The following is a 24106-nucleotide window of genomic DNA, read 5'->3' as shown; positions in this document are numbered from 1 at the left end:
TTGGTCATGATTTATATTCGGAATTTAATTTGGAATTTGTCTAATTACTCAACAAGCGAGAGGTTCAGAAAGGGGTGGTGGCAGTGGGGTCCCGACGGCCTCCCGGCGGCGTACAGCCTACTGCTGCTCAGCAGGAGGGGTCCTCCTCGACTTGTTCAGTCGTTACTGTGGCGTGGACAAGGCCCCCTCTGCTGATAACAACAGCCGTGAAAGATACTTGCAGGGAACGCTGTCATGTAGTAGCCTTTTTTTTTACTGCAGTCCAACAGCGACGTGAGGTAAAAAAAAAAGGCTATTAACAGGTTTAGTTTTAGACACGAAAAAGTACACGATATAGCTTCTCCAAAGTACTCCCGATGAAGCTTGCAGACCGGCGGCAGGTTAGGTAAAGTAAAGTAACCCGTGCCGACCTAGCAGCGGCATCGACAGTAACAGTGAAAACGCCTTTCCATCGCTGTCCTAATCTCGGATCTTTCCGAAAGCAGTACCGAGTTACCACCGCACACGACGACGGCTACTAACCCTGTTGCCTCACCGGATCTGAAAGCGACGGGGCATCGGAGGTCAGGTTCCATCCTGCCGGGATCGAATTGTGGCTATAATAATAACAGCTTCAATTCGGGGGCGGAGTTTTTTTTTTCCAGAACCGGGATGAGATGCATCGAGCTAGCTATGTACAGGTCCGCATGTTACCGACCGAGCTTCTTCTACTAGCTCCACCAAAAGCACAGCTGCGACTGAAAGAATGGGCAGGCAAGCCGAGGCATTACAGAGAGAGAAAAAAGGGGGGGAGAAAACCTCACAGTCACAGGATCGTGCGGCCGTTGGTCTTCCTCTTTGCGTCCTCCCACGGCGCCGCAGCAGCAGCAGGAGGCACCTGTGCCGAAGGCCCCATGTCCAGCTCTCTTCCAACCATCAATGCCGGGAGGCCGCGGCTGGCCGTGGAGCCGCCCATGGTCCCTCCGATGCCGAGCCCAAGGAAGTCCAGCGTCGCAGGCTTAGGACCCAACAGTGGCGATGGTCCCGTCATCAGGTCGGGCAAGGGCAAGCCTGGGTTTCCACTTTCGTATGCGAGGCCAAGGCCCAGACCACCCCCGGATACCATCGCCCTCCTCTCCATTTGCTGGGTACTCCGGATTTGCTGGTTACTCAGGTGGTGCCGCTCCATCATCTCCATCTGCTGCTGCTGGTTGCTCCTCTGGTGCTGCGCCCACCGTTGCTGCGAACTGGGATCCATCTCCATTTGCTGGTTACTCCGGTAGCTCTCCAGCCCCATCATCTGGTCATTCGGGTGGTGGTGGTGGTGGTGCCATTGTTGCGAGCTGGACTCCGTCTCCCTTTGCCGATGGTTCCGCTGGTGGTGGCGCTCCATCTCCATCTGCTGGGTACTGCGGGGGTGCTGCCACGGTTGCGAACTGGACTCCATCTCCCTCTGTTGATGACTCCGCTGGTGGTGGCGCTCCATCTCCATCTGCTGGGTACTGCGGGGGTGCTGCCACGGTTGCGAACTGGACTCCATCTCCCTCTGTTGATGACTCCGCTGGTGGTGGCGCTCCATCTCCATCTGCTGGGTAATGCGGGGGTGCTGCCACGGTTGCGAACTGGACTCCATCTCCCTCCGTTGATGGCTCTGGTGGCGCTCCATCTCCATTTGCTGATTACTGTTCCTGTACTGCCATGGGTCCGTGCTGGTTTCAGCAACCCTTCCATGGGGTTGCTGCTGCTTTGGTCGAGGTGATGATGACGAAGAAGCGAGCCCAAACTCCTTCAAGAACGATGAGCTCGATTGCGTCGCTCCAGCCTCTGTTGCCTTCTGCAGGAGCGCTGTCGCGGACATGTGTGGCGCCGGGGGCGGAGCGAAGGTGCCTGAGTTGCTTGCGCTTGTCTGCGGGAACAGAGAGGGCGCTCCGATCGCAAGGCAAAGGAAGGTGGGATCCACACCGATGAGGTCGCGCAGAGATCTGCTCTGGGAAGTGGTGCTCGTTGTGGCGGACGCGAACAGACCGGCGAAGGTGTTGGTGGTTGTAGATGGCACGATGGAATTGGAAACGCTGCCGCCCGCGCCGCAGGTTGTGCTGCTTCCATCGGTGCCAATGGCTTCTGAGGGCGAGGGGAGGAAGCAAGGAAGCATCGGGGTGTCCTTGTCCAGCAGATTGGAGACCTCGAGCTCGGCATCCTTGTATTGATCAGCTTCCTGGAAACAGGTAGTCTCATCTTGATCGGTTTCATCCTCTAATTTGGCAGCCACAGTTCCCACAGCAGCCACCTCTGGCTCTGAAACAGATAAACCAAAACAAGCAAGAACAGGTCAGTCATCCCTATTGAGCTAATTGACCGAATTCGCAATCCAAATTGGGCAAAAAGCCAATGTGCATGCAATGTTTTCTTATTGCATGGTAAGATTGACTTAAAAAGAGCAAGAACTTGCATTAAGTTTCATCACATCTATGCTATGCATGGACAATAAGACAAGTACACGAACATAATGCAAAAGAAGCATACCATCCACATTTGGCACCAATGCCACAACTGCCTGCTGCTCCGGAGGAAACGGAAGCCGCTGTGGCTCCTTTGGCAGTGGAGGTGGAGTCGGATGGTGGCACGGTGGCTCCTTTGGCAACGGAGGCGGGGACACCCGGCGCGGTTGCTCCTGCGGCAATGGAGGTGGAGACGGACGGCACGGTGGCTCCTGTGGCAATGGCGGTGGAGATGGAATGCGCTGTGGCTCTGGCTCTGGCTCCTCTGGCACCGCCACCTCCACACGCTGAGGCACCTCCACCTCGGCCAATGCAGAATCCTCATTCTCCTCCTCCTCCTTGTCGTTGTCAACGTTCTCCTCAGCCTCCAAATCAGGCGGCCGAGGGGATGGCGGCGCCGGTGGCGCCAGTGCCCTGCCGGTCTCCTCCCCGAGAGCGCCGCAGAAGGCGCGATGCGTCACGAAGCTGTCCCGTCTGAACCAAGCAAGCGCAGCATCCGATGAATCAAACAAGGAAAGACGCAAGTTTCCCTTTTTTTTATTTCCCCGAATCGGGCGGTGGGGGTGAGGAGGAAGAAGAAGAGAAGAAGAAGCAAGCAAGCAAGCAATCACGCACCTGGTGAAGAGCGTGCCGCAGTCGCATCTGTACTCGCGGGTGCCGCAGGTCTTGGCGTGCGCCTTGAGGTCGGCCTGCACGGCGTATCGCTTGCCGCAGCGCGGGCACGCCCAGCGCTTCTCCCCGTGCTTGCGGCAGAAGTGCTTCTTGATCCCGGTGAGGTCCCCGAGGGCTCGGGTCGGGGAGTGGTGCACGCAGCCGGGCTCGGGGCACACGTACACCCGGCGGCGCGGCGGGGCCGCGCCGGGCCCGCGCTGCCGCAGGCGCCAGGGCAGGTTGTGGCCGCGGCGGTGCAGCTGCAGGTTCTGGTCCCGCTGGAAGCCCTTGCCGCACACCTCGCACACGAAGCGGTTCGTGGCCAGCAGCGTCCCCGGCGAGAGCGCGATCACCTCGGCGTCCGGATCTGCGGGCGGCGGCGGCCGAGCAAGCAAACCGTCAGAGCGCGCGGGCGCGGAGGGAGCAGTAGTAGCAGCAGCCGTAGCACGCACGCACGCCCACCAACAGCAAAGCAACCGCGGCGGGCAGAGAGAGACAGACCTGGCGTCCCGGGAAGGTTCCGCTTCTTCTTGACCGGCGCCGGCGCCGCAGCCGCCAAGGGCACCGCCTCCGTCGGCGCCACCTGCTCGGGCCCCGCCTCCGCGTCCGTCGGGTGCGGTGGCGGCATCGCCGGCGCTCGATCTATCTCGCGTTCCTCCGTCCCAGCCACTGGCCTGCTTCGCTGAATCCGGCAGCGCTCGGAGGGAGGGAGGACCGTGTGTGCAGCGCGCGGCGGCGCAGCGGGCGGTGGATTTCTTTTTTTTCTTTTCCTTTTCCTTTTCCCTTCCCACCTCTCTCTCTCTCTCTCTCTCTCTCTCTGTTCTGCTTTTTTTCCTCTTCCTCCCCTCGCGTGGCGTCTCTCCCCTCTCCCTATCTGTTTTGGGCTTTGGCGATTATTTCTGCGGAATGCTTTTCTATTGGCGAGACGAGACGAGACGAGACGGGGTGGTGGTGCGAGTGGCCGAGTGGGAGTCAGAGAGGGGCATCGGGGGTGGATGAGACGACAGGTCCGGCGCGCGGGGGCGTGGGGGTGGGCGGCTGCTGCAGTAGGCTGGTACTAGGCGCACTCGGGGAGAGGCAGGGCCAGGCCAGCCAGGCTCCCGTCGCGTCGCACGCCACCGCGCCAAGCCGAAGTGTCGCCGAGTGCCGAGGAGGCCAAGGCCGATCCAAACCCAGCCCCATGCCGCCCCGCCACGCGAGGCGTGGCGCACGTGGTCGCCCCCGCCGCGGTTTTATTACTGTGACTGCCCTCCCTCCCTCCAGTCCTCGCCTTTCTGCGTTATCTTCTGGCCCTGGTCCGCCTGGCTTTGCTTCAGAGATCAGAGAGCGGGGCGCGGCTGGCAACGGCCACGGCCACGCCCGCCCTCCGCCGACGCCGTCTCGCCTGGCACCGGTGGAGAGTTGTGAGCGTGTGACGGTGGGACGTGGGAGTGAGTGAAATGCTTGTTGGATGGCGATGAGTGGCGGACGGCGGTGGTCAAGTCAAGTGAGCAGAGCCAAGCCAGGGGCAAGGCAACGGGCGCCAAAAGTGATGCTGATTACCTGGACCTGTCCAGAAAGGGGCCGGTAGCGGTAGGGGAGGGGAGGTATGGGAGAGCGGCCCCGTGTGGATCGGCGCACTTGATAAGCCCGGGAAAGCCTGGCCGCCCTGTCCCGGCCGGCGGGGCCCTGGCACGACGCTGGCTTGGCTTGGCTTTGCTGGTTGCTTTGCTTGCTGCTCCGGCTCGGGCGCTCGGCCACCCCTCTCCGTCCGTCCGTCCCTCCCTAGTCCATGATCATCCGTGTGTGCCGCGTGCGCGTGTAGCAGACAGGCTACAGTACGTTATCGGTACTCCTACCAGGCTACCAGCGAGCGGAAGATACGAACGGAGGATGGGATCGGGGAAAAGTCAGCAGCGATTTGATTTCAGTGCTCGCCAGGCAGCAGCCTGGTGTGTGAGTCTAGGCTGCCCTGCCCTGCCCTGCATGACTTGTCGTGCGCGCCTGCGCGGGTGGTTGACCGACGGCGCAGAGGGATAGCAGCTCAGCTCGTGAACCGGCTGGCCAGGCAGGGAGGTTCTTTCTTCGGATTGCTATGCTATTTTACCGTGGGTTTCGTCCGAATATCTCGACTTTTTTTTTTGTTAGCTGGCGTTGCGAGGCAGGAGAGGGGACGCCGTGGCTCGTGGAGACCCCGGCTCCCCTGCCGCTGCGATGGCGTGTGGGTTTTCTGACCGCTTCTTGCTCCCTACCTTTTCTGTTACTTTTCCGCAGAGAGCAAATGTAGCGGGTTCGCAGTCACATGGTTAGGCCAGGATTTGATGCGTTCCTTTTGGGAGCCCCTCCTGCTACTGCTGCTAGCAAATGGTACACTTACCCGATAAGGTTCTCTGTTTCTCTCGTTTCTGTTTATCGTGTGTCAATTTCATTTGCCAAATAGCTAATGGTTCGACACTCAAACACTCTTTATTACTTGTCGAACACCTTCTGAATATGTATCTTGAATTTTGCTTTTCTTACGGCTTCATCGTACTCGTGCAGAAATTCAGACGTTTCCGATACAAAGAAAGTTACGCCTCGCGAATTTGAGCCGAGGTACTAAATTTACGATTTAAGTTACAAAAAATGCAAAGAAAAAGATGTAGGGTAATGATGTAGTACGACAGAATAAAAGAAGTTTGTAACTAACATAGCCTCGATAGGAAAGGTACAAGATGATGAAAATATTGTTACAAGTTCTTAATATCCTTGATGCTAACTATACCACACTATTTTATCACATGTAAACGCAAGAGTGGAGTCTATTTTTGCCAATCAACTTTATGCCTAAGCTCTCAGCCATGAGATCCATGAAGATACGTTGCTCGGTGCACAACAACAATTTTTCATATGTGCAAACTCTTGGCGCCGATACGGGAGCCAAAGACCGAGAGATTTATAGTTACAAACTCTTCGTACAGTTACAAATCTAAAATAGTGCTAAGTCGCATGATTTATAGTTTAGCTAAATCTATATTAACAAAATATTAATGCATATCGTACTAAACAAAATGTCATTAGTTTTTTTTGTACGAAGCATATATTTAAATAATATTTATGTGCATTTGCAGTCCTAGATATTAATAATATTTTTATATAAATTTAGTAGTTTGACTTAGAATTGCTTTGTGCTTTTAGACGGAGGCGGTACACATGTCTTGTTCAATAAAATCGTATATTCCCGTTACCTACTATGCTCCTCTTTTTTTTTTTTTTTTACAAACCAACGGCTACGCTACAGTACGAAGGTCGCCTTTCTTCCGTTTCCCTCTCGCTAGCTTGGCTTTCCTACCCCATTGGCTTGGCATGGCTTTCAAATCACAACCACCGCCGCGGAGGAGGATTCCATTCGCGAGCTTTCTTTCTTTCTTTCTTTCTTTACTAGGAATATGCAGCACCGGTAGCACTGGGCATCGCGAATTGCCTGTGATAATAACCGATAAAAACAAGCAGACCAGCTGTAAAACTTTGAAGGCCACTCCTTCTCCACCCACCAGGTGCTGTCTTTTTTTTTCCTTCCTCCGTTACAGCTCTCACAACAACACTGATACTCCTCCCTACTCATTATAGTACATGCCAGGCCTGATGAGTGATGAGCGCGGCAGCGGACACACAGCACACACAGGTACTCCTCCCTACTCATTCTGCTTGTGGTCCGCCGCCCACCACTCCCACAGAAAAAAAGGTCTCCTGCACTGCCGACCCCCTGTGTCGCGTGCTGCATTTGGCAATGCCAATGTGCCGTTTACGACGCGGAGTGCGCGCGGCCGTGGGACGGGGAAGCGGGAACTGTAGCTGTAGATGGCTGGGTGAATGTTTGGACGGTCCACAGCGCCGGCGGATCTAGAAATAGTCTAACTAGAGGAGGGTTAATTTTCTAGTAATCAGTTGCGGAGACAGCACAAGCTTATAGGGGGATTTATTTCTCTCTCTCTCTCTCTCTCTCTCTCTCTCTCTCTCTTCTCCCATCGTAGTTTCATACACGTAAGGGCGCTGGAGCCCTTTAGATCCGCCCATGTCCATCAGAGTGACCAATCACCATCGAAGCAATCGCATAAACGGCAGCGTTAACCGCAGCAACCGGCCTCGCCGTGCCGATCTGCTGATCTAACAGGCGAGTAATATAATCGACCGTATTCGCCCGCCGGAGAAGAAGAGAAAAAAAAAAGGTTTCTGAGCTCCGCAACAAAAGGGAGCGGATAAATGCTTGCGTCCAAGCAGGACGAGACAAAACAAAAAAGGGGTGGAGCATTACGCGCCGCCGCTCCAATGATTCAGCGGGAATCGATCGCCGTGCGCCCGCCCGCCCGCCCCCGTGACCGTGAACGAGAGAGGCCGGCGGCGTGAGGAGGGAGGGTCGTTTTCTGGCAAAGCCGATAGCCGTGGCTGTTCGTTAAGCTAAGCTAAGCTATGCACTGATGTGTGCGTGCGTGTGTGTGCTGATGTGTGTGGGTGTCAGTGTCACACACACACAGTAATGCAATGCAAGCTGCGCCCCGGATTTCGTGGACTGCTACGATTTTATTCTTTCCGGTTCCAGGCTAGCAGGCGCGCCAGCGGGAAGGGGGTGACGCGAGATTCTTGCAGCTGTGAGAACTGAAGCTCTCAGCAGGCAGGCTCTCCACGTCAGGTCGGGCAACCGATTTGACCGAGAGCCCGGCCCACCGCACAGTAACTGGCTAACCGCAGACGACGACGACGAGAGCAACCGGAGCACAGCACGGGGTACTGGCGTACTGCGCGCTGCACTGCACTGCACTGCACTCCAGCACTTGTGAGCTACGACGGTCAGGGAGGAGCACGGGTACGGATGGATGAGATCAGGCGATCAGAGTCCAGACTCCAGAGAATGGCCCATGGCCTGCACTCGCTCTCTGATCGATCCTCACCCAAATCAGCTCCAGATTTCCGGTCTACTACTACTACTCACTCACTCAGTCAGTTTTCTCTGCCTCACAAATCAGCAACCCCACACCCCTTCAACAATGCAACGCTTTGGTCTGTCGGAACGCAACTTGCCCAACAGCACCACCCACACAGCTGGATGAAAAATCTCGCGGCATGGAATGGAAAAGATCTTTCTTTCTTTCTTTACCCCAAGGGCAGAGACGCCAGACAGGAGGATTGTTCTGCCAGCCTTTTTTTTATCTTCTTCTTGGAACGTAACGGTGACAACAAATAGGTAACGACACCTACACCTGCTTCCCTCACTCACTCTCGCTCTCCAGCAGGGATGGCTTCTGTGGAACCCGTGACAACGACCTCGATCCACGCGAGCGTTCGCGTGTTCTTTCTCCTCCTCCCCCCTCCCCCCTCGTTTCACATGGTCATAATATAGTGGACGAGAAGATATTAATCGGACCGGGACGGACATGTTTGGGGAGGGAAACCGTCGTCGCGGTCGCGGGCCGGGTGGATGGGCGACGGCGACGGCGCGCCCCCGGGGATAACGTAGATTATTAACAAACAAAAGGCTCCCCGTCCGCCCTGGGTCCGTCCGGGACGGGAGCAGCTGCTAGCTCTCCGCGTCGGGCCATGGCGCTCTACCGACCTCGAACCGAAAGGGACGGGGCACCGCGGCGGCGTCCGTCGCGACACGGTCGTCGTCACGGCAGGGACGCGATTACATGCGCTGCGAATTGCATCTCCATGGGTAGCAGGTTTGGAAAGCTTTTTAAGAGCAGGCGACGCGCGACTCACCGACACAGCGTCAGTCTCGACGGAACGGCTCGGAGTCGACAGGCGGAAAATGCCAATCATGCTCCAGCAGATACGGGCCCGCTTCTGATAGCTATCTGGGCCTTCTACCAGGCCCAAACCTGGGCTGCTCTATATCTGGACCAGATTATCTTGTTTTTTTTTGGTCTCTCCCGACTTCATGCAACTCACAAGCCAGGTCCACCAGGGCTTGCTTGGTATTAAAAAAGTTTAGGCCTTGTTCGTTGTGTCGGATTGTACCCGGAATAATACAGCTAATCAAAGTTTATATAAATTAGAGAACCAATCCGGTTAAAAATCGTTCTAATCAACTAATTCGACACAAACGAACAAGACCTTAGTCTGAATCACAGATTCAACTCCCCCGGGCGTCAGGGGAAAACTGTTGCGGGAGGCAGTGATACAGGAGAGCATCATGCTAACGTAAGTTACGTAACGACACTGCTAACAACCTAACGGCGGGTAGACAAGCGCTTCACAGAAATAAAGCCTTGCCTCACAGAGGACTGAACACGCCACTTGATTGCACATGGATCACACTCAGGGCTTGTTTGGATAGAAGGAGATTAAGGAAAAATTAAAGTAATTTTCCATCAATCCCTTTCAATTCCCTTCTAACCAAACAAGTCCTCACACATCAACACGGACACCTGCTCAAGTCCGGTGTGATTTTATAACAATTGGCACAAGGCGGGTCAAATACTTGCCAAAAGCGTAGCCTTCTCAATCCAAGAACAGCACTGCTCGATGCCTACCTTAGAACTGACCTCACCTCACGCATCCTGGACAAATCTCGAGATACAGTACGAGATGGTGGCACCAATCTAAACAAACCACGGTTTCCAACCGGGGTGAATTTAATAAGATAGATTGAGTTGCATAGTCACCTACATCAAGCTAACAAACAGTCCACCGCACACACCGCGCCTTGGGTCAGGGTAACAGCAACCTGAACAAGAAAGACGCATCATAAATATACGCCACGCGGTACATACTATAACCCACACACACCATGTAAAGGAAAGTTCATCTACGATTGCATGGCGTCCTCTCCATCTGCTTGCCCCGGCACTTCGTTGAACATGTACTGGCTCTGGTACTCCATCAGGTACTGCGTCGATCGCTTCACGTCCAGGAACAGCTGGTACACCCGGCTAATGTCCTCCATCTCGACCACCTTCCCCTTGCGCCTCTGGCAGGCTAGCGCGGCAGATGTGATAAGGTTGATGGCATACCGCAGAGAGGTCTCCACACCGATCTTGGTGAGCAGAACCTTGGCGTCCGCGGACATCTCCACGTCTTCCTCGTCGCACCGGATATCCAGGATCTTCCGGATCTCATCCTCCGTGTAGGGATGCGTCGTGATAATCAGTAGCCGGTCAAGGAAGTCTGGCGGGATCCCATGCGGCGAGCGGTAGTTTGTCCCGCGGATAGACGTGATCCCTCGGTTCGTTGCGATTACTAAGATCGGCGCCATGTCGTTTTCCAACGCGCGGTTCAGGAAGGAGAAGCACTCGATGTCTAGCATGTGGACTTCATCGATGAACAGAACACCAGGGACAATATCAGCTTTTCCTTCCTCTCTCCACTCTGCAACTTTTGTGTCAATCTGCTCCCGAACCTCTGCACGAATTTCACCAGTGTCACCAGTGAACAGTGCAAGAAAACCCTGTGTCCTGGACATAACATAACAAGATAATATAAATGAGTTGATTAAGGCAATTGTGGATAGGGGATGGCAACGGGCACATTTTTCCAGCGTGCCTACGGGAAAAAAACCCTATAGGGTGCGGGTTTGGGTGTGAGTTTGTACCCGTGGGTACGGGTTTGATTCTCAACCCGACGGGTTTTTTTCTCGTGGGTATGAAAATGTTGTACCCGTGCCCGCAAACCCGCATACCCGCGTGTCAGTGTGTGTGTCTGTGTAGACTGTAGAGCACATGCATCTCAATTTAGTGCCACCCCGAAAGCTTTGAGCGAGCGGAGCCAATCAAACGATATAAAAGAAGACTACAGACGCTAGGGAACTCGTAGAACTTTTGGCTAAGATCGGTACATGTTTTTATCAGTTTAATAAATATTTATTATTATGTGCTATCAGTTTAATAAATATTTATTATATGACTGTGCCCGCGGGTGCCATAAACCCGAGGGTAGCGGGTTTGGGTAACATATGCTACCTGTCACGGGTAGCGGGTGCGGGTTTAACATTAATCTCGCAGGTACGGGTTTACCATTAATCTTGCGGGTACGGGTTTGTAATCTCTGTACCCGCGGGTTTTAAACCCGTTGCCATCCCAGGATTACACATTACAGATTAATTGATATATGAAACACAGTAAATGTTTCTATCCAGAATTCCAAGACAAAATGAATCACAGCTTGTAATTACCAGAAAGATCTGATAATTATAAAAAATAAGGGAAAAGGTTAATGCAAACTCATCCAAACTGTATCTTCTAATACATTCATAGGTTATGTCGAAGTTTGGTAACCATTAGCAAAAGAACAACATTCGGTTTTAGATGCTTAGAGATATATGTATATTATATTATGGCAAAATATCCTCCAATGTCAGCTTTAAGCAGAGTCCAAACTCTTATGTATGCACAGATAATAACTTCTACTGTGGCATTGACTAAATCAGGAACATGTATCAGTAGAACTACTCATTTTCATGGGACCATGTTCTCTATTTTGCACAACCCTGAGACGAATTTATAGAAACAAGACCATGCAGATCCTTTCTTTGAATAGAGTTACAAAAGACAGTTGGATGACACAGCACATTAGAATAGTAGGATGGAACAATTAGCACCAACAGAGGGCAGTTTTGATGCAAAGAAGACATGACAGCATCAATACATAATGAGAAAAATATTTATTACATTGGCGAAATACATGAAATAATAGAATTTATAAATTTATTTAGTTATGCCAAATGTTTCCTATTCAATTTTAAATATATAACATATCAAACAGCATGTCATTAACCATAAATTGCTGCACAAACCTTTTAGAATTGATATATAAGTTTAAAGCTTCAGGCATGGATAAGCATATAGGTCAAATGATCCTTTTTTCACTGGACATACACGTGATTATTTTCAGGACAACTAAAGTTTGACAAGCAAGAGAACAAAGTTTTACATTTTCTGCTGGAAGAGAAGTCAGCTCAACTATGAACAAGTTTGGATTAATACTTGATCATGGACCTTATAGAGCTTCCTTTGTATATTTTCTTTTTTCTAGGAATAGAATGAAGCTTTTGCAGCTAAAAATGGACCATCACTTGATCTCAGCATAACCCAGGTAGTGCAAAGTTAATTTATACTCCAACATTGTTTATAAAATATATCAAATACGTGTGATGGTATTGTTACTGGGCATGCGATTTCTAGCTGTAGTCTTGCAATTTGCAAGACCAGATTCCCATTAGCATTGTCCATGATGAATGTTTACAGTCGATTCCTTGTCAGAACTGTTAAATGGGTGTGAAGGTACCTGCTATTGATGACATCAATCTCATGTAAGGTAACACAGTGCACGACCTCCTTGCGCTTCTGGAGCTCACCATCAGGACACTTGACAAACTTGGTGTGTGGACCTACGGCATCATAATCCCGCGACCTCCCAATGGAGCGGCCAAGCTTGGTGACCTTCCCGGAGGCCATGTCAAGCGCAATTACATCTCCACTCTGCACCTTCTCCTTCACAAGAGCCTCAATCATCTTTCCCCCGAGCTCGTACACAGTCTCCATGTCCGTGGTCTTCAGCGTGAGCCGCCCTGACTTACCAGCGGCAGTTGCACCAGAAGGAGCAACTGAGCTGCCGCCAACGCCAGAGGCCGACAAAGGGCGGTCGATTGAGATCTCCACGACCTCGCCCTCAATGATCTCGGCCTCCTCCTTGATGCGGACGCCTATGGCGCGGCGGAAGGCCTGCGTCAGCGCCTCCGTCTTGGAGAGGTCGAGCGAGAAGAGCTCCGAGGCAGCGACGGAGGCGAAGGGCGTCTCCGCACCAAGCGACTTGGCGATACCCATGGCGAGCGCGGTCTTGCCAGTGCCGGGCTGGCCCGCAAGGAGCACAGCGCGGCCGGCGATCTTGCCCTGGCGGATGAGCTGGAGTATGAGCCCCGAGGCGCGGCGCGCGTGGAGCTGCCCGACCATGCCCTCCGAGGTATCGCGCGCCTCCATGGACGAGTCCAACCCTAGCCCCCGGATGTGGGAGTGCGCGCCGATGCGCTCAATCCGCGTCAGGTCACGGCTCTCCGACAACCGCTTTAGCTCCGCCATGGTCAACACTTGCCGCACCGCCGCCGCCGCAGCCGCTGGTTCGGTGCTTCGATTTTTGGCCGCCGGCGAGGTGAGGTTTAGGCCCGTAGAGCGGGGAACGAGCCAGGGTTTTGTCAGTGGACCTTAGAAAGACCTAGCTGGAAGGCTGAAGGCGAAGACAGCTGGTGGGCCTCGACCAAACAAGTGCTTAGTCATATGGGCCAAAACAATTTGGCCCAAAAAAACTCCTTCTACTGTTCTACCTAGAGATGACAATGGGTACCCGAAACTCGAAACCCGATGGGTTTTCACCCTATTAGACCATGTCCATTTGATCCTAAAACCATAGGGATTGAGGGGGATTGAAAGGGATTGAAGAGAATTTTGACTTGTAGGGCATTTAATCCCCCTCAATCCCTATAGATTAACACAAAACGAACAGAACATTAAGGTACGAGTTTGGATCAATTTTCAAACATGTGGGTTTGTTAATCGACATAAATCTATACCCGATGGGTTCATGGGTACAGATTTGTTCTTATAGTGTCCAAACCCGTGAACCCGTGGGTTTTTTAAACCCGACCAAACCTAGTGCATATTCTCATTTTATTTTATAAACGAACAACAAACTTGTTATCTCCCTGTTTACTTCTAATTTTTAGCAAATGGTCAATGTATAAGTAGTTGGTGAGAGTATTGCTTGCTTGCTATTATAGTTTTTACTAGCGTTATATATGTGGTGGATGGATAACTTAGTGTAAGGTCACTTCATTATACAACTTATTATTTGTATTTCATTATATCTAATAATAATTTTTATACCAAATCATGAACTCGTTGTTCATCACATAAATTTTGGATCATGACCTCATTAATCATTACGATACTTATTGATTATGAGAAGAAGTAAATTGGAGATAAAAACCTGCGGGTAACCAGTGGGTAACCGCTAACCCGATGGGTACGGGTTTGGGAAAAATTTCAAACCCGTCATGGGTACGAGTTTTTAATGGGTATAAATATTTTTCACGGATACGAGTTTAGGATGGTAAAACCCAGCGGGTTTGTACCCGTTGCCATCTCTAGTTCTACCTCTCTAAAATAGGAGGAATGAACTATTGTGCAAATAAACTTCTCATGTAATAATTAAACCACTAAAAATTATGATATTTTAAATATTTATGATGAACTTTATTATTTTATAGTAATATATTAGTTTTTAGTTCTAATTTATCATGTATTAATGTATACATTTTAATCTTTAATATTGAATAGATTTTTCTCTTTTTATATATCTTGATATAAGATGAATTAAACCTTAAGTTTCAATATATTGGTAGAGTATATAATGAAGCACACATATAAAATATTTGATAATTTTTTTATAATGTTTTATTTTGATTGTTACGACGAATTGTCAGTGAGGATATAAGATGGAGACCTTTTTAGGTTCAACAAGGGTTTAGACAATCATCGTGAGTTCAGGACCTCCACATAGACTTGTTGTACTTCAGGTTAACGAAAGACAATGCAACATGAGAGTGTAGGATGCTCGTGGGACACTGGATTTAGAGAGGTTCAGTCCTCTTGGTTGCTAATTGTATTGCTTAGAAGTTGAAAATGGCTACGTGTTAGCTTGAGCTAGGATGGGTTGCACCAGGATTGCTTGTCTCCTTAGAAAGGGTTCCCCGTCCCTTTTATAAACTAAGGGAGAGGGGTTATATAATGTGTGGGTCGGTTGTCAACCATAATTCTATCGCTGCTATTGAAGGTGTAAGTCCATACATGGACTTGTGGCAGCGTCGTCTGCACATTGTGGACGGTCAAAGTCAGATGTACATTATACACCGTGGATGAAGTCGTCACCAAACATGGCGGTTGTCGTCCATGAGTGCGCCCATAGTGGCGCACTGGCGCCACGCACGAGATGGACGTGTTTTGATAACCAACGTGCTGTGAACTATGGGCATAGTCATGTATGCCCCATCGCATAGGCACGACCCCTTCTGACTCCACTAACTCCTTAACCAGCCACGACATGGGCAGGCCGGACACGTGGTTTGTCCGGAGCCTACTAGGGGCACGTGGCGCACTCGGACCTTAGTGTGGTCGAAAGAGATGGAGGTAGCATGCCTCCCAGATGGTCGTTGGCTCCAGTGGGACCCATGGATAGGGATGGCAATGGGTACGGGTATGGGTAAATAACCGTGGATAATTATCCATTGGATATGGGTATGGTGAAATTTGATATCCGCGGGTACGGTTATGAATATAATAAGGTATCCGCGGATACTTTTTTCGCGGGTATGGATATCCACTATCCATACCCGTTACCCAATGGATATCTAACATGTGGGCCATCTGGATTTATATATTATCATAAATTCTTATTTTTCAATTTTTATCCATAACATGTTGTTTGGTGCTGAAATTATCATTTAATGCTATTGGAATGATAATTATTTTGAAATATAATAAAATTGTTGTTTGGTGTTTAATGCTAAAATGGTAGTGGGCGGGCGGGTAACGGGTATCCACTGGATAGCGGATACCCGGCGGATACGGGTATGGATACAGATCCATACCCACGAACGTTTATGGGTACAAGTATGAGTTGAGTTTTGTCTCGCGGGTATGGATTCACGAACTATATATCCGTGTACTACCCGCCCGATTGCCATCCCTACACATGGACACATTGCGAGTTTAGACCTCACCAGGAATGGAGCCCACCAACGACATGTGTTGCAACCGAACCTTAGATCTCAAATAGTCGATAAGCTGGGCATCGTTGTTGTTTGGGGCTTTATAATTTTAGGTTCTCATAAACTTCAATTAAAAAACAGAGGCATATGTTGACACTTAAATTGGACCTGATCCAATTTTAAGAGGTCCATGAGTAGCTTTGGTCTAATCTAAAATATACATAAAGTGACATTGTAAGGAAAATGGGCCCCGAGCCATTTGGCTCAAAAAGTTTTGGTGTTTGATGACCAACATAACCTGTGGACTAATGTGTCTGCTAGTGTTTATGTTTATAGTTCACATGATGCGAAAATGGTTAGACTAAGGCACTAAGGATGCAACACCTCAAAAGAAAACATAAAAATAGCTTAGAAGTCCAAGACTCAAGAACAAAAGAAGGCCAAATAATCAGCGAATAAATCCATGAAGTGGGCAGTCATCTAGCGCCCTCGTGGCACACCGGACAGTGAACAGTACCCTGTTCGGTGGGACACCCGGAGAGTCTACGCAGAGAAGCCCACAATAGCGCTCTCGGGCTGTAGCACCAGACTGTCTGGTGTGCACCGGACAGTATGGGCAACAGTCGGATCCAACTGTCAACTGCTATAGACCCCAACGGTCGGGTGGCATGCCAGGGCACCAGACAGTGAACAGTGCTTGTCCAGTGTACATCGGACTATCCAGTGCACCCGTCGACAGAAAGTCGTTGCTTTCTGTCCAACGACTAGAAGTGTGGGGGAGGTTATAAATACCCACCAACCGGCCATTTGAATATGTGGGAGCCCAAGCAACATACCAAAGCATAGTATAGACATTTCCAAGTGCACATACACTCAAGTGCTTAATAGAATCACTCGGTGATTAGCGTAGATGCTTTGCAAAGTGCTTAGGTTAGTTAGACCACATTAGCGTTTGCTTTAGGTGAATTCTAGTTATTTGGGTGAGTTTAGAAAAACCATACAACACCTCGGCTCTTGCGTGAGCTGTTGTAATTGTACCGAGTGGGGCGAGAGTCTTGCGAGACCATGACAAATAAGTTTGTGTCACGACCGTCACCGTGTACCGGAGGGAACGATGCCCGCAGCGTTTCGGCCGAAAGCTCGATAGTGGAGACATCGATGAGCGTCCAAGAGGAGCCGGAACCGGAGCACCACTTGCGCGTGGAGAAGGCCAACGACTCTCTACGGAATTACTCGACCATGGTGCTTGGCCCTCGCGTGGGCTTCCCTTTGCGTAGGGGCACCAACGAGGATTAGTCGGGACCTTGCGTGGTTCCGGATACCTCGATAAAAATACCGGCGTCATCTACGAGAGTTTGCATCTCTACCTTACTCTTTAGCTTACGCATTTATATTAAGCATTTAAGTTTCAATCTTGTTTTTATAATTAGATTGTTTAGAATTGAAACTTACCATTTGCGGTAGAGATAGCAACACTTAGACAAAACCTAGCTTGCATATTATAGATTGTTTATTTGCATAGGTTCTGCTCTAGAGATTTATTTGTGGTCTAGTTTAGAGAAAGTTTTAGAAGTCCGAATTTACCCCCCGTCTTAGGCATCAACGTTTCCTTCAATTGGTATCAGAGCCTAGTTTCGCTCATTTGAAACGCTTTAGCTTCACCGCTAAAAGAGCCGACACTTTTTAGAGAAAGAGGATGGATACACATAGGTCATCACACTTCGACGACACTACCAAGCTCGGCGCCACGATCTATGACGTCGAGATGAGCGCCACGTAGGTGCCAATACATCCATCGGTGCCCCCACCTCGACGTCATAAGCCACGGCGACAAAAAGAGAGTATAAAAATGAGATTACGTAGTCCGAGGGTCCAAACGTAAAATCTTACAAAGAAAGGATTAAAATACAAAAAAAAATCAGGCAGGGCGGCAGCAGGCCATGGCCAGCCAGGCAGACTCGTACAACCTCCCGTCGCCGTCAGAGTTCTTGCGCACGTCCATGCGCTTCCAAGATTCGGAACGGGACGACCGGACGGGACAAGCCGGCGGCTTGTTTGGCACTCCGCACCCACGCCCCACGGGGACATGGATGCCGCATCGCCGACGCCGAGCCACCCACGGTCACGTTCGTGGAACCTGGCGCTGTCCATCCATCCGTCCGCATCCGCTCCTGGCTCCGGCTGGCATGATCTCCTGTCGGTGTCGAGGAACTTGTCCACCGCACCGCACCACACCCGCGAGGCGTCCGAGAGGGACGGGGACCGGGACGGACTCTCCGCCTCTGGCCGTCTCTGTTCGCCATCATGCAGGCGCACAGATTTCAGCTTTGTTTAATCAATGGTATCGTATTCTACATTTAGCTTCGACACCGCGAGCAAAGCTTTCAGCTTTGTTTGTTGTACTTTCTAATTCTAATAGCCAGAGATCCTCCACTCCACTAGCTGGACGGTGGATGCTTGCACCGTGGCGTGGATCCGTGTGCACCCGCGCATGTGAGCTTCGCTCCTCGGAGCGTGTGCTTTGCCAAGTCAAATGAACTGCACCCCCGTGCGACGTCGAGCAGTCCCAGAAAGATCCGGTCAGAAGGCACACGGCCGCGGAGAGAGACTGAGACTGGTTCCTGGCACGAGCACGACCCAACCCCGGAGTCCGGAAGAACGGCCGGACGGGCCCGTCAGGCAGTTAGAAATGGTCCCGTGGCCTAACAATCAAACACCGGCTTATATAGGAAGGTAACCTGCCGTATTTATGCCCTGTCCGGTTTCCACGGATTGGAGCTCTAGAATAGTTCTTAGTCGGATTACTTCTCTAATTTATATAAATTTTAATGAGCTGGAATAAATCCCGGTTCAATCCCGAAGAAACGAATGGACCCTTAAACAAAACTGCTCGAGACCGTCTCTATTATTTTTTCTATCTAGTCTCTTGTTTCAAACTCAAATTCTAAACAGTGTACTCTATATATTAAACGATGTTCAGCCTCACTGCAGGCAAACAAGGGTGCCGAGATATCAAATTCAACCCAAACTCTTGTTATATCTTTTAGCCCTTATTTTTTTAAAAAAAAAACACGCCTAGACTCTAGGCTAACCCATAACACCAAGATAAATACATCTCAATGTTGTATCTCACGACGTCGAGCTTTGTGACATTGAGCCAACATGGATGTGCATGGCGGTGGCCTTATATTTGGCTCAACGCAGAGATCTTGGTTCCGATGTTCCTCGTAGCACAGAGCCTCATCGACTATAAAATGTGATCCATAATAGTGGTTGTCCAACGCAACTTTTCGACGGAAATCCAGCACGATGCAACAGTCAAAGCTTCCCTATGAGTTTATTATACTAAACTTAACACATATGTATAATACGAAATAACTCTCCAATTTAGAAGAAAAAACAGAAAAGAGGAGAAAAATGAGAGAGTAGTAACTGAATTTTGAGTAGAGTACGGATTTTTTATAGCCAAAATTTAGGGTGTTAAAGGAGGTCAATCGGCAACATCGAGCAGCATTAGCTGCATTAGATTTTCAGCTAGTTGATTGCTAGCAGCATTAGGTGTATTATAGCTGTTGAAACAAGCAGCTGGACAGCTATGTAGAAGCCTAAATGTTAAAAAAAACTAATAAAGAAGACGGAGACGATTAAACCACGGTTCGGTAATTGACATGCAGGGCTGTTTCAGTGGCCACCACCGATATTATGAGAAGTCAAGAACCTAGTTAAGATTCAACCATGGGTTCCTAACTTTGTTTGGTCGAGTTCCACAAAGAAGAGCTATATAGTAGGGCTGGTTGAGTTCTAGAATATAGAATTTGGTTGGTTAATGGGGTATCTGTTGAGCACCAAATTGAGAGGGCGGACGGTCTGACCCTTAGGCTGGACGGTCCGCGCTCGTGGGCCGGACGGTCCGCGCAAGCACCGAACAGATTAGGGTTATGAGTTTTGTGCTACGGTTGTTAGCTAGATTCGCGGAATTCGCTCGGAAATTAGTTTGTAAAGGGTCCAGCCCCCCTTTATAAATAGAGAGGTATACGGCCGATTTGTAATCATCAATCGAATCAATAACACTTCTATTTCGCATTTATTTCCTACGAGTAGTTCTAGTCTAGTTCTAGTTTAGCCTCTCGATCCCCAAATTATCCGCTTCTCTTCGACTCTACGTCGGCCTGCCGAGTCTAGACAACTCCAAGGATCTCTCCTCCCCGACGGGGTCCCTCCCGGGAGTGAGATTCAGGCGCCGCCCGCGATCTTCCGCCGCCCCTGCACATGCGCGGACCGTCCGGCCGTCAGGCAGGAAACCCTAGCCTCGCACCAGGCCGCGGACCGTCCGCATTTACCAGACCTTAACTACAGATCAAGGAACTTCTTTTATGTCACATGAGATACGTGAATTTGCTGAATTATATAGAATTAAGTTTCTTAATTCATCTCCATATTATGCTCAGGCCAATGGACAGGCCGAGTCTAATAATAGGACATTGATTAACTCGATAAATAAGAAGATATCCGATAATCCTAAGCATTGGCATAAGATTTTGTCCGAAGCTTTATGGGCTCACAAAATATCTAAACATAGTGCTACTAAAGTATCTCCTTTTGAGCTTGTATATGGGCAGGAAGCAGTGTTGCCTGTGGAAATAAGTTTGAATGCTGTTAGGTTCGCCAGACAAAATGATCTAACCGTCATTGATTATTATAATTCAATGATGGATAATATTGATGAGGTGACCGACAAGAGGGTGATAGCTTTGGGAGCAATAGAAAGGACAAGATCATGGTAGCTAGGGCCTACAACAAGAAAGTCAAAGCAAAGTCATTTCAAATAGGGGACCTGGTGTGGAAGACCATCCTGCCTCTAAGGAATAAAGACCGGAAGTTTGGGAAATGGTCGTCAAGCTGGGAGGGTCCTTATAAAGTAAAACAGGTAATGTCTGGTAACGCCTATTTACTACAAACATTGCAAGGCAAGGATTTGCCCAAAGCTTTGAATGGGTGTTTCCTCAAGCATTACCATCCTAGTATGTGGCAAGATGCCTAAGAGAACCGATGTAATCACATCGAGTTAGTTGCTTTTGGTTTGCTTAGCTCCACCAAAAGGTAGGGGCCATATGTTGAGCACCAAATTGAGAGGGTGGACGGTCTGCGCCTGTCGGGGACCATAATTAGGGGTACCCTCAAGACGCCTAATTCTCAGCTGGTAACCCCCATCAGCATAAAGCTGCAAAGGCCTGATGGGTGCGACTAAGTCAGGAATCAGTCCATACGAGTGACTCGATCACGCTTCGCCCGAGCCTAGCCTCGGACAAGGGCAGCCGACCTCGAGGGACTTCCGTCTCGCCCGAGGCCCCCCTTTAATGGCGGACACATCTCCGGCTCGCCCGAGGCCTTGGCTTCGCTAAGAAGCAACCCTGACTAAATCGCCGCACCGACTGACCGAGTTGCAGGAGCATTTAACGCAAAGGTGGCCTGACACCTTTATCCTGACGCGCGCCCCCCGGCAGAGCCGAAGTGACCGCCGTCACTCCGCCGCTCCACTGACCGGTCTGACAGAAGGACAGCGCCGCCTGCGCCACTCTGACTGCAGTGCCACTCGACAGAGTGAGTCTGACAGGCAGTCAGGCCTTGCCAAAGGCGCCATAGGAAGCTCCGCTCCGCCCGACCCAGGGCTCGGACTCGGGCTAAGACCCGGAAGACGGCGAACTCCGCTCCGCCCGACCCAGGGCTCGGACTCGGGCTAAGACCCGGAAGACGGCGAACTCCGCTCCGCCCGACCTAGGGCTCGGACTCGGGCTAAGACCCGGAAGACGGCGAACTCCGCTCCGCCCGACCCAGGGCTCGAACTCGGGCTCAGCACCGGAAGACGACGAACTCCGCCTCGCCCGACCCCAGGGCTCGGACTCCGCTCTGGCCTCTGCCGAACGATCTCCGCCTCGCTCGACCCAGGGGCTCGGGCTCGGCCACGGAAGACAGACTCGACCTTGGCTTCGGAGGAGCCCCCACGTCGCCCGACCTAGGGCACAGGCCCGCCACGTCAACGGGAAGCGCCATCATCATCCTACCCCGAGCCGACTCGGGTCACAGAGAACAAGACCGGTGTCCCATCTGGCTAGCTCCGCCAGATGGGCAATGATGGCGCCCCACAAGCTCTGTGACGACGGCGGCTCTCAGCTCTCTTACGGAAGCAGGGGGACGTCAGCAAGGACTCGACCGCTCCGACAGCTGTCCCTCCGCCAGGCTCCGTTGCTCCTCTGACAGCCATGACATCACGCCAGCAGGGTGCCAAGATCTCTCCGGCTGCCACATTGGCATGTACTTAGGGCGCTAGCTCTCCCTCCGCTAGACACGTAGCACTCTGCTACACCCCCATTGTACACCTGGATCCTCTCCTTACGCCTATAAAAGGAAGGACCAGGGCCTTCTTAGAGAAGGTTGGCCGCGCGGGGATGAGGACGGGACAGGCGCTCTCTTGGGGCCGCTCGCTTCCCTCACCCGTGTGGACGCTTGTAACCCCCTACTGCAAGCGCACCCAACCTGGGTGCGGGACGAACACGAAGGCCGCGGGATCTCCACCTCTCTCACGCCCGTCTCCGGCCACCTCGCTTCTCCCCCCTTCGCGCTCGCCCACGCGCTCGACTCATCTGGGCTGGGGCACGCGGCACACTCACTCGTCGGCTCGGGGACCCCCCCGGTCTCGAAACGCCGACAGTTGGCGCGCCAGGTAGGGGCCTGCTGCGTGCTGACGAACAGCTTCCCGTCAAGCTCCAGATGGGCAGTCTCCAGCAACCTCTCCGGCCCGGGACGGTGCTCCGTTTCGGGAGTCTTGAGTTCATGTCCTTCGACGGCAGCTACGACATGATACTCCTTCCACCGCCGCGCGACAACGACAATGACGGCCGACATCCCGCCCGCCGGCGGCGGAACCGACGACATCTTCCCCGCGCGGTGGAAGAACAACATTCGAGCTCGCCCCGTCCTCTCCCCCGCCAACGGAGGAGGAGGCGGGGCAACCAAGGCCAAGCGGGAGGCCGCGCTTCGTCGGCTGTCGAGCGAATCGACATCCCCAGCGCCCCGACGGAAGGCACGCCGGGCGTCGACCTCGCGTTCGAGACGAAGGCGAGCGCCGTCCCCCCGCGACACGCCAATCCCGAGCAAGTGGACGACGCCGGCGCACTCGCGGAGAGCTTGCAGGACGTCGCCCTCGTACCTGAGATGACGGTGCAACCAGTCCCCAATGTGACTACGTCGCTCCGCGTCGACCAAAAGGTACTGACTAATTCCCATCCTACGTCTTTTCGACTCGGCCTCAACCCGCCAAGCGACCTCGCTTTGGCGGGCGCTCTCATTGAGGCGAGTGCAACCCCACTGGGGTTTCGTATGCGATCGCCTTGGGACCGATTGACGGACGTCTCGACCTACGGGCCCTCTGGGTCTGAGGAAGATGACGATCCCAGCATCTGTTGGGATTTCTCTGGATTTGGCAACCCCAGTGCCATGCGGGACTTCATGACCGCATGTGACTACTGCCTCTCCGACTGTTCCGACAGAAGCCGCAGCCTTGACGACGAGGACTGCGGCCCAAGCCGCGAATGTTTCCACGTCGAGCTAGGGGGTCCCTCCGAAGGCAACCATCTTGGCATGCCGGAGGATGGTGATCTTCCTAGGCCGGTGCCTCGCGCCGACATCCCGCGGGAGCTAGCTGTGGTCCCCGTTCTGGCGGGGGGTCACGACCCACAGCTCGAGCAAGTCCGCGGGGCGCAGGCCAGGCTCGACGAGGGAACAGGAGCGCTTGAGACGATCCGCCGGGACGTCGGGCAGGTATGGGCGGGCCAACACCCGGCCGGGGAAATACGTCACCTGCCCCAGGGTCTCCAGCACTGCGTCGCCAACGATGTCAGGGTCAGGCCGCCGCCCGCATCCAGCGGGGTTGGTCAGAACCTGGCAGCCGCAGCGATGCTCCTCCGCGCGATGCCGGAGCCATCAACCACCGAGGGTCGGCGAATCCAGGGAGAGCTCAAGAATCTCCTGGAAGGCGCTGCGGCCCGACGGGCCGAGAGCACTGCCTCCCGAAGGCAGGGATACCCCTCGGAACCTCACGCCGCGACTTCCCGATTCATGCGGGAAGCCTCGGTCTACACCGGGCGCACGCGCAACACCGCGCCTGCGGCCCCGGGCCACCTCGGCAACGAGCACCACCGTCGCGACCGTCGGGCCCACCTCGACGAAAGGGTGCGCCGAGGCTACCACCCCAGGCGTGGGGGGC

General features: G+C 52.1%; 2 protein-coding genes across 2 annotated transcripts; both read right to left on the bottom strand.

Moving 5' to 3' along the window:
* Positions 1-279: 279 nt before the first annotated feature.
* On the bottom strand, positions 280-4939 carry LOC103633352 (zinc finger protein ENHYDROUS). Its single transcript, XM_008655061.4, has 4 exons — positions 3630-4939; positions 3093-3495; positions 2503-2951; positions 280-2274 (listed from the first exon to the last, which is right to left on the bottom strand). Exons 1-4 carry the CDS (start codon positions 3754-3756, stop codon positions 806-808), a joined length of 2448 nt encoding a protein of 815 aa, XP_008653283.1. The 5' UTR covers positions 3757-4939; the 3' UTR covers positions 280-805.
* Positions 4940-9689: 4750 nt separating this feature from the next.
* LOC100282179 (uncharacterized) lies at positions 9690-13277 on the bottom strand. Its single transcript, NM_001155091.2, has 2 exons — positions 12369-13277; positions 9690-10540 (listed from the first exon to the last, which is right to left on the bottom strand). Exons 1-2 carry the CDS (start codon positions 13157-13159, stop codon positions 9895-9897), a joined length of 1437 nt encoding a protein of 478 aa, NP_001148563.2. The 5' UTR covers positions 13160-13277; the 3' UTR covers positions 9690-9894.
* Between the last annotated feature and the right edge of the window lie 10829 nt (positions 13278-24106).

Source organism: Zea mays, chromosome 7 (assembly GCF_902167145.1).
Source record: "Zea mays cultivar B73 chromosome 7, Zm-B73-REFERENCE-NAM-5.0, whole genome shotgun sequence".
NCBI lineage: Eukaryota > Viridiplantae > Streptophyta > Magnoliopsida > Poales > Poaceae > Zea > Zea mays.
The sequence above is the reverse complement of the archived record's forward strand: the minus strand, read 5'-3'. Positions and strand labels throughout refer to the sequence as shown.

Coding starts and splice junctions, on each gene's coding strand:
- LOC103633352 (XM_008655061.4), bottom strand. CDS start 3,756: ATGCCGCCACCGCACCCGACGGACGCGGAGGCGGGGCCCGAGCAGGTG. Junction 2,952..3,092: donor TGCGGCACGCTCTTCACCAG/GTGCGTGATTGC, acceptor TGCTTGGTTCAG/ACGGGACAGCTTCGTGACGC. Junction 2,275..2,502: donor ATTGGTGCCAAATGTGGATG/GTATGCTTCTTT, acceptor TATCTGTTTCAG/AGCCAGAGGTGGCTGCTGTG.
- LOC100282179 (NM_001155091.2), bottom strand. CDS start 13,159: ATGGCGGAGCTAAAGCGGTTGTCGGAGAGCCGTGACCTGACGCGGATT. Junction 10,541..12,368: donor ATTGATGTCATCAATAGCAG/GTACCTTCACAC, acceptor TGTTATGTCCAG/GACACAGGGTTTTCTTGCAC.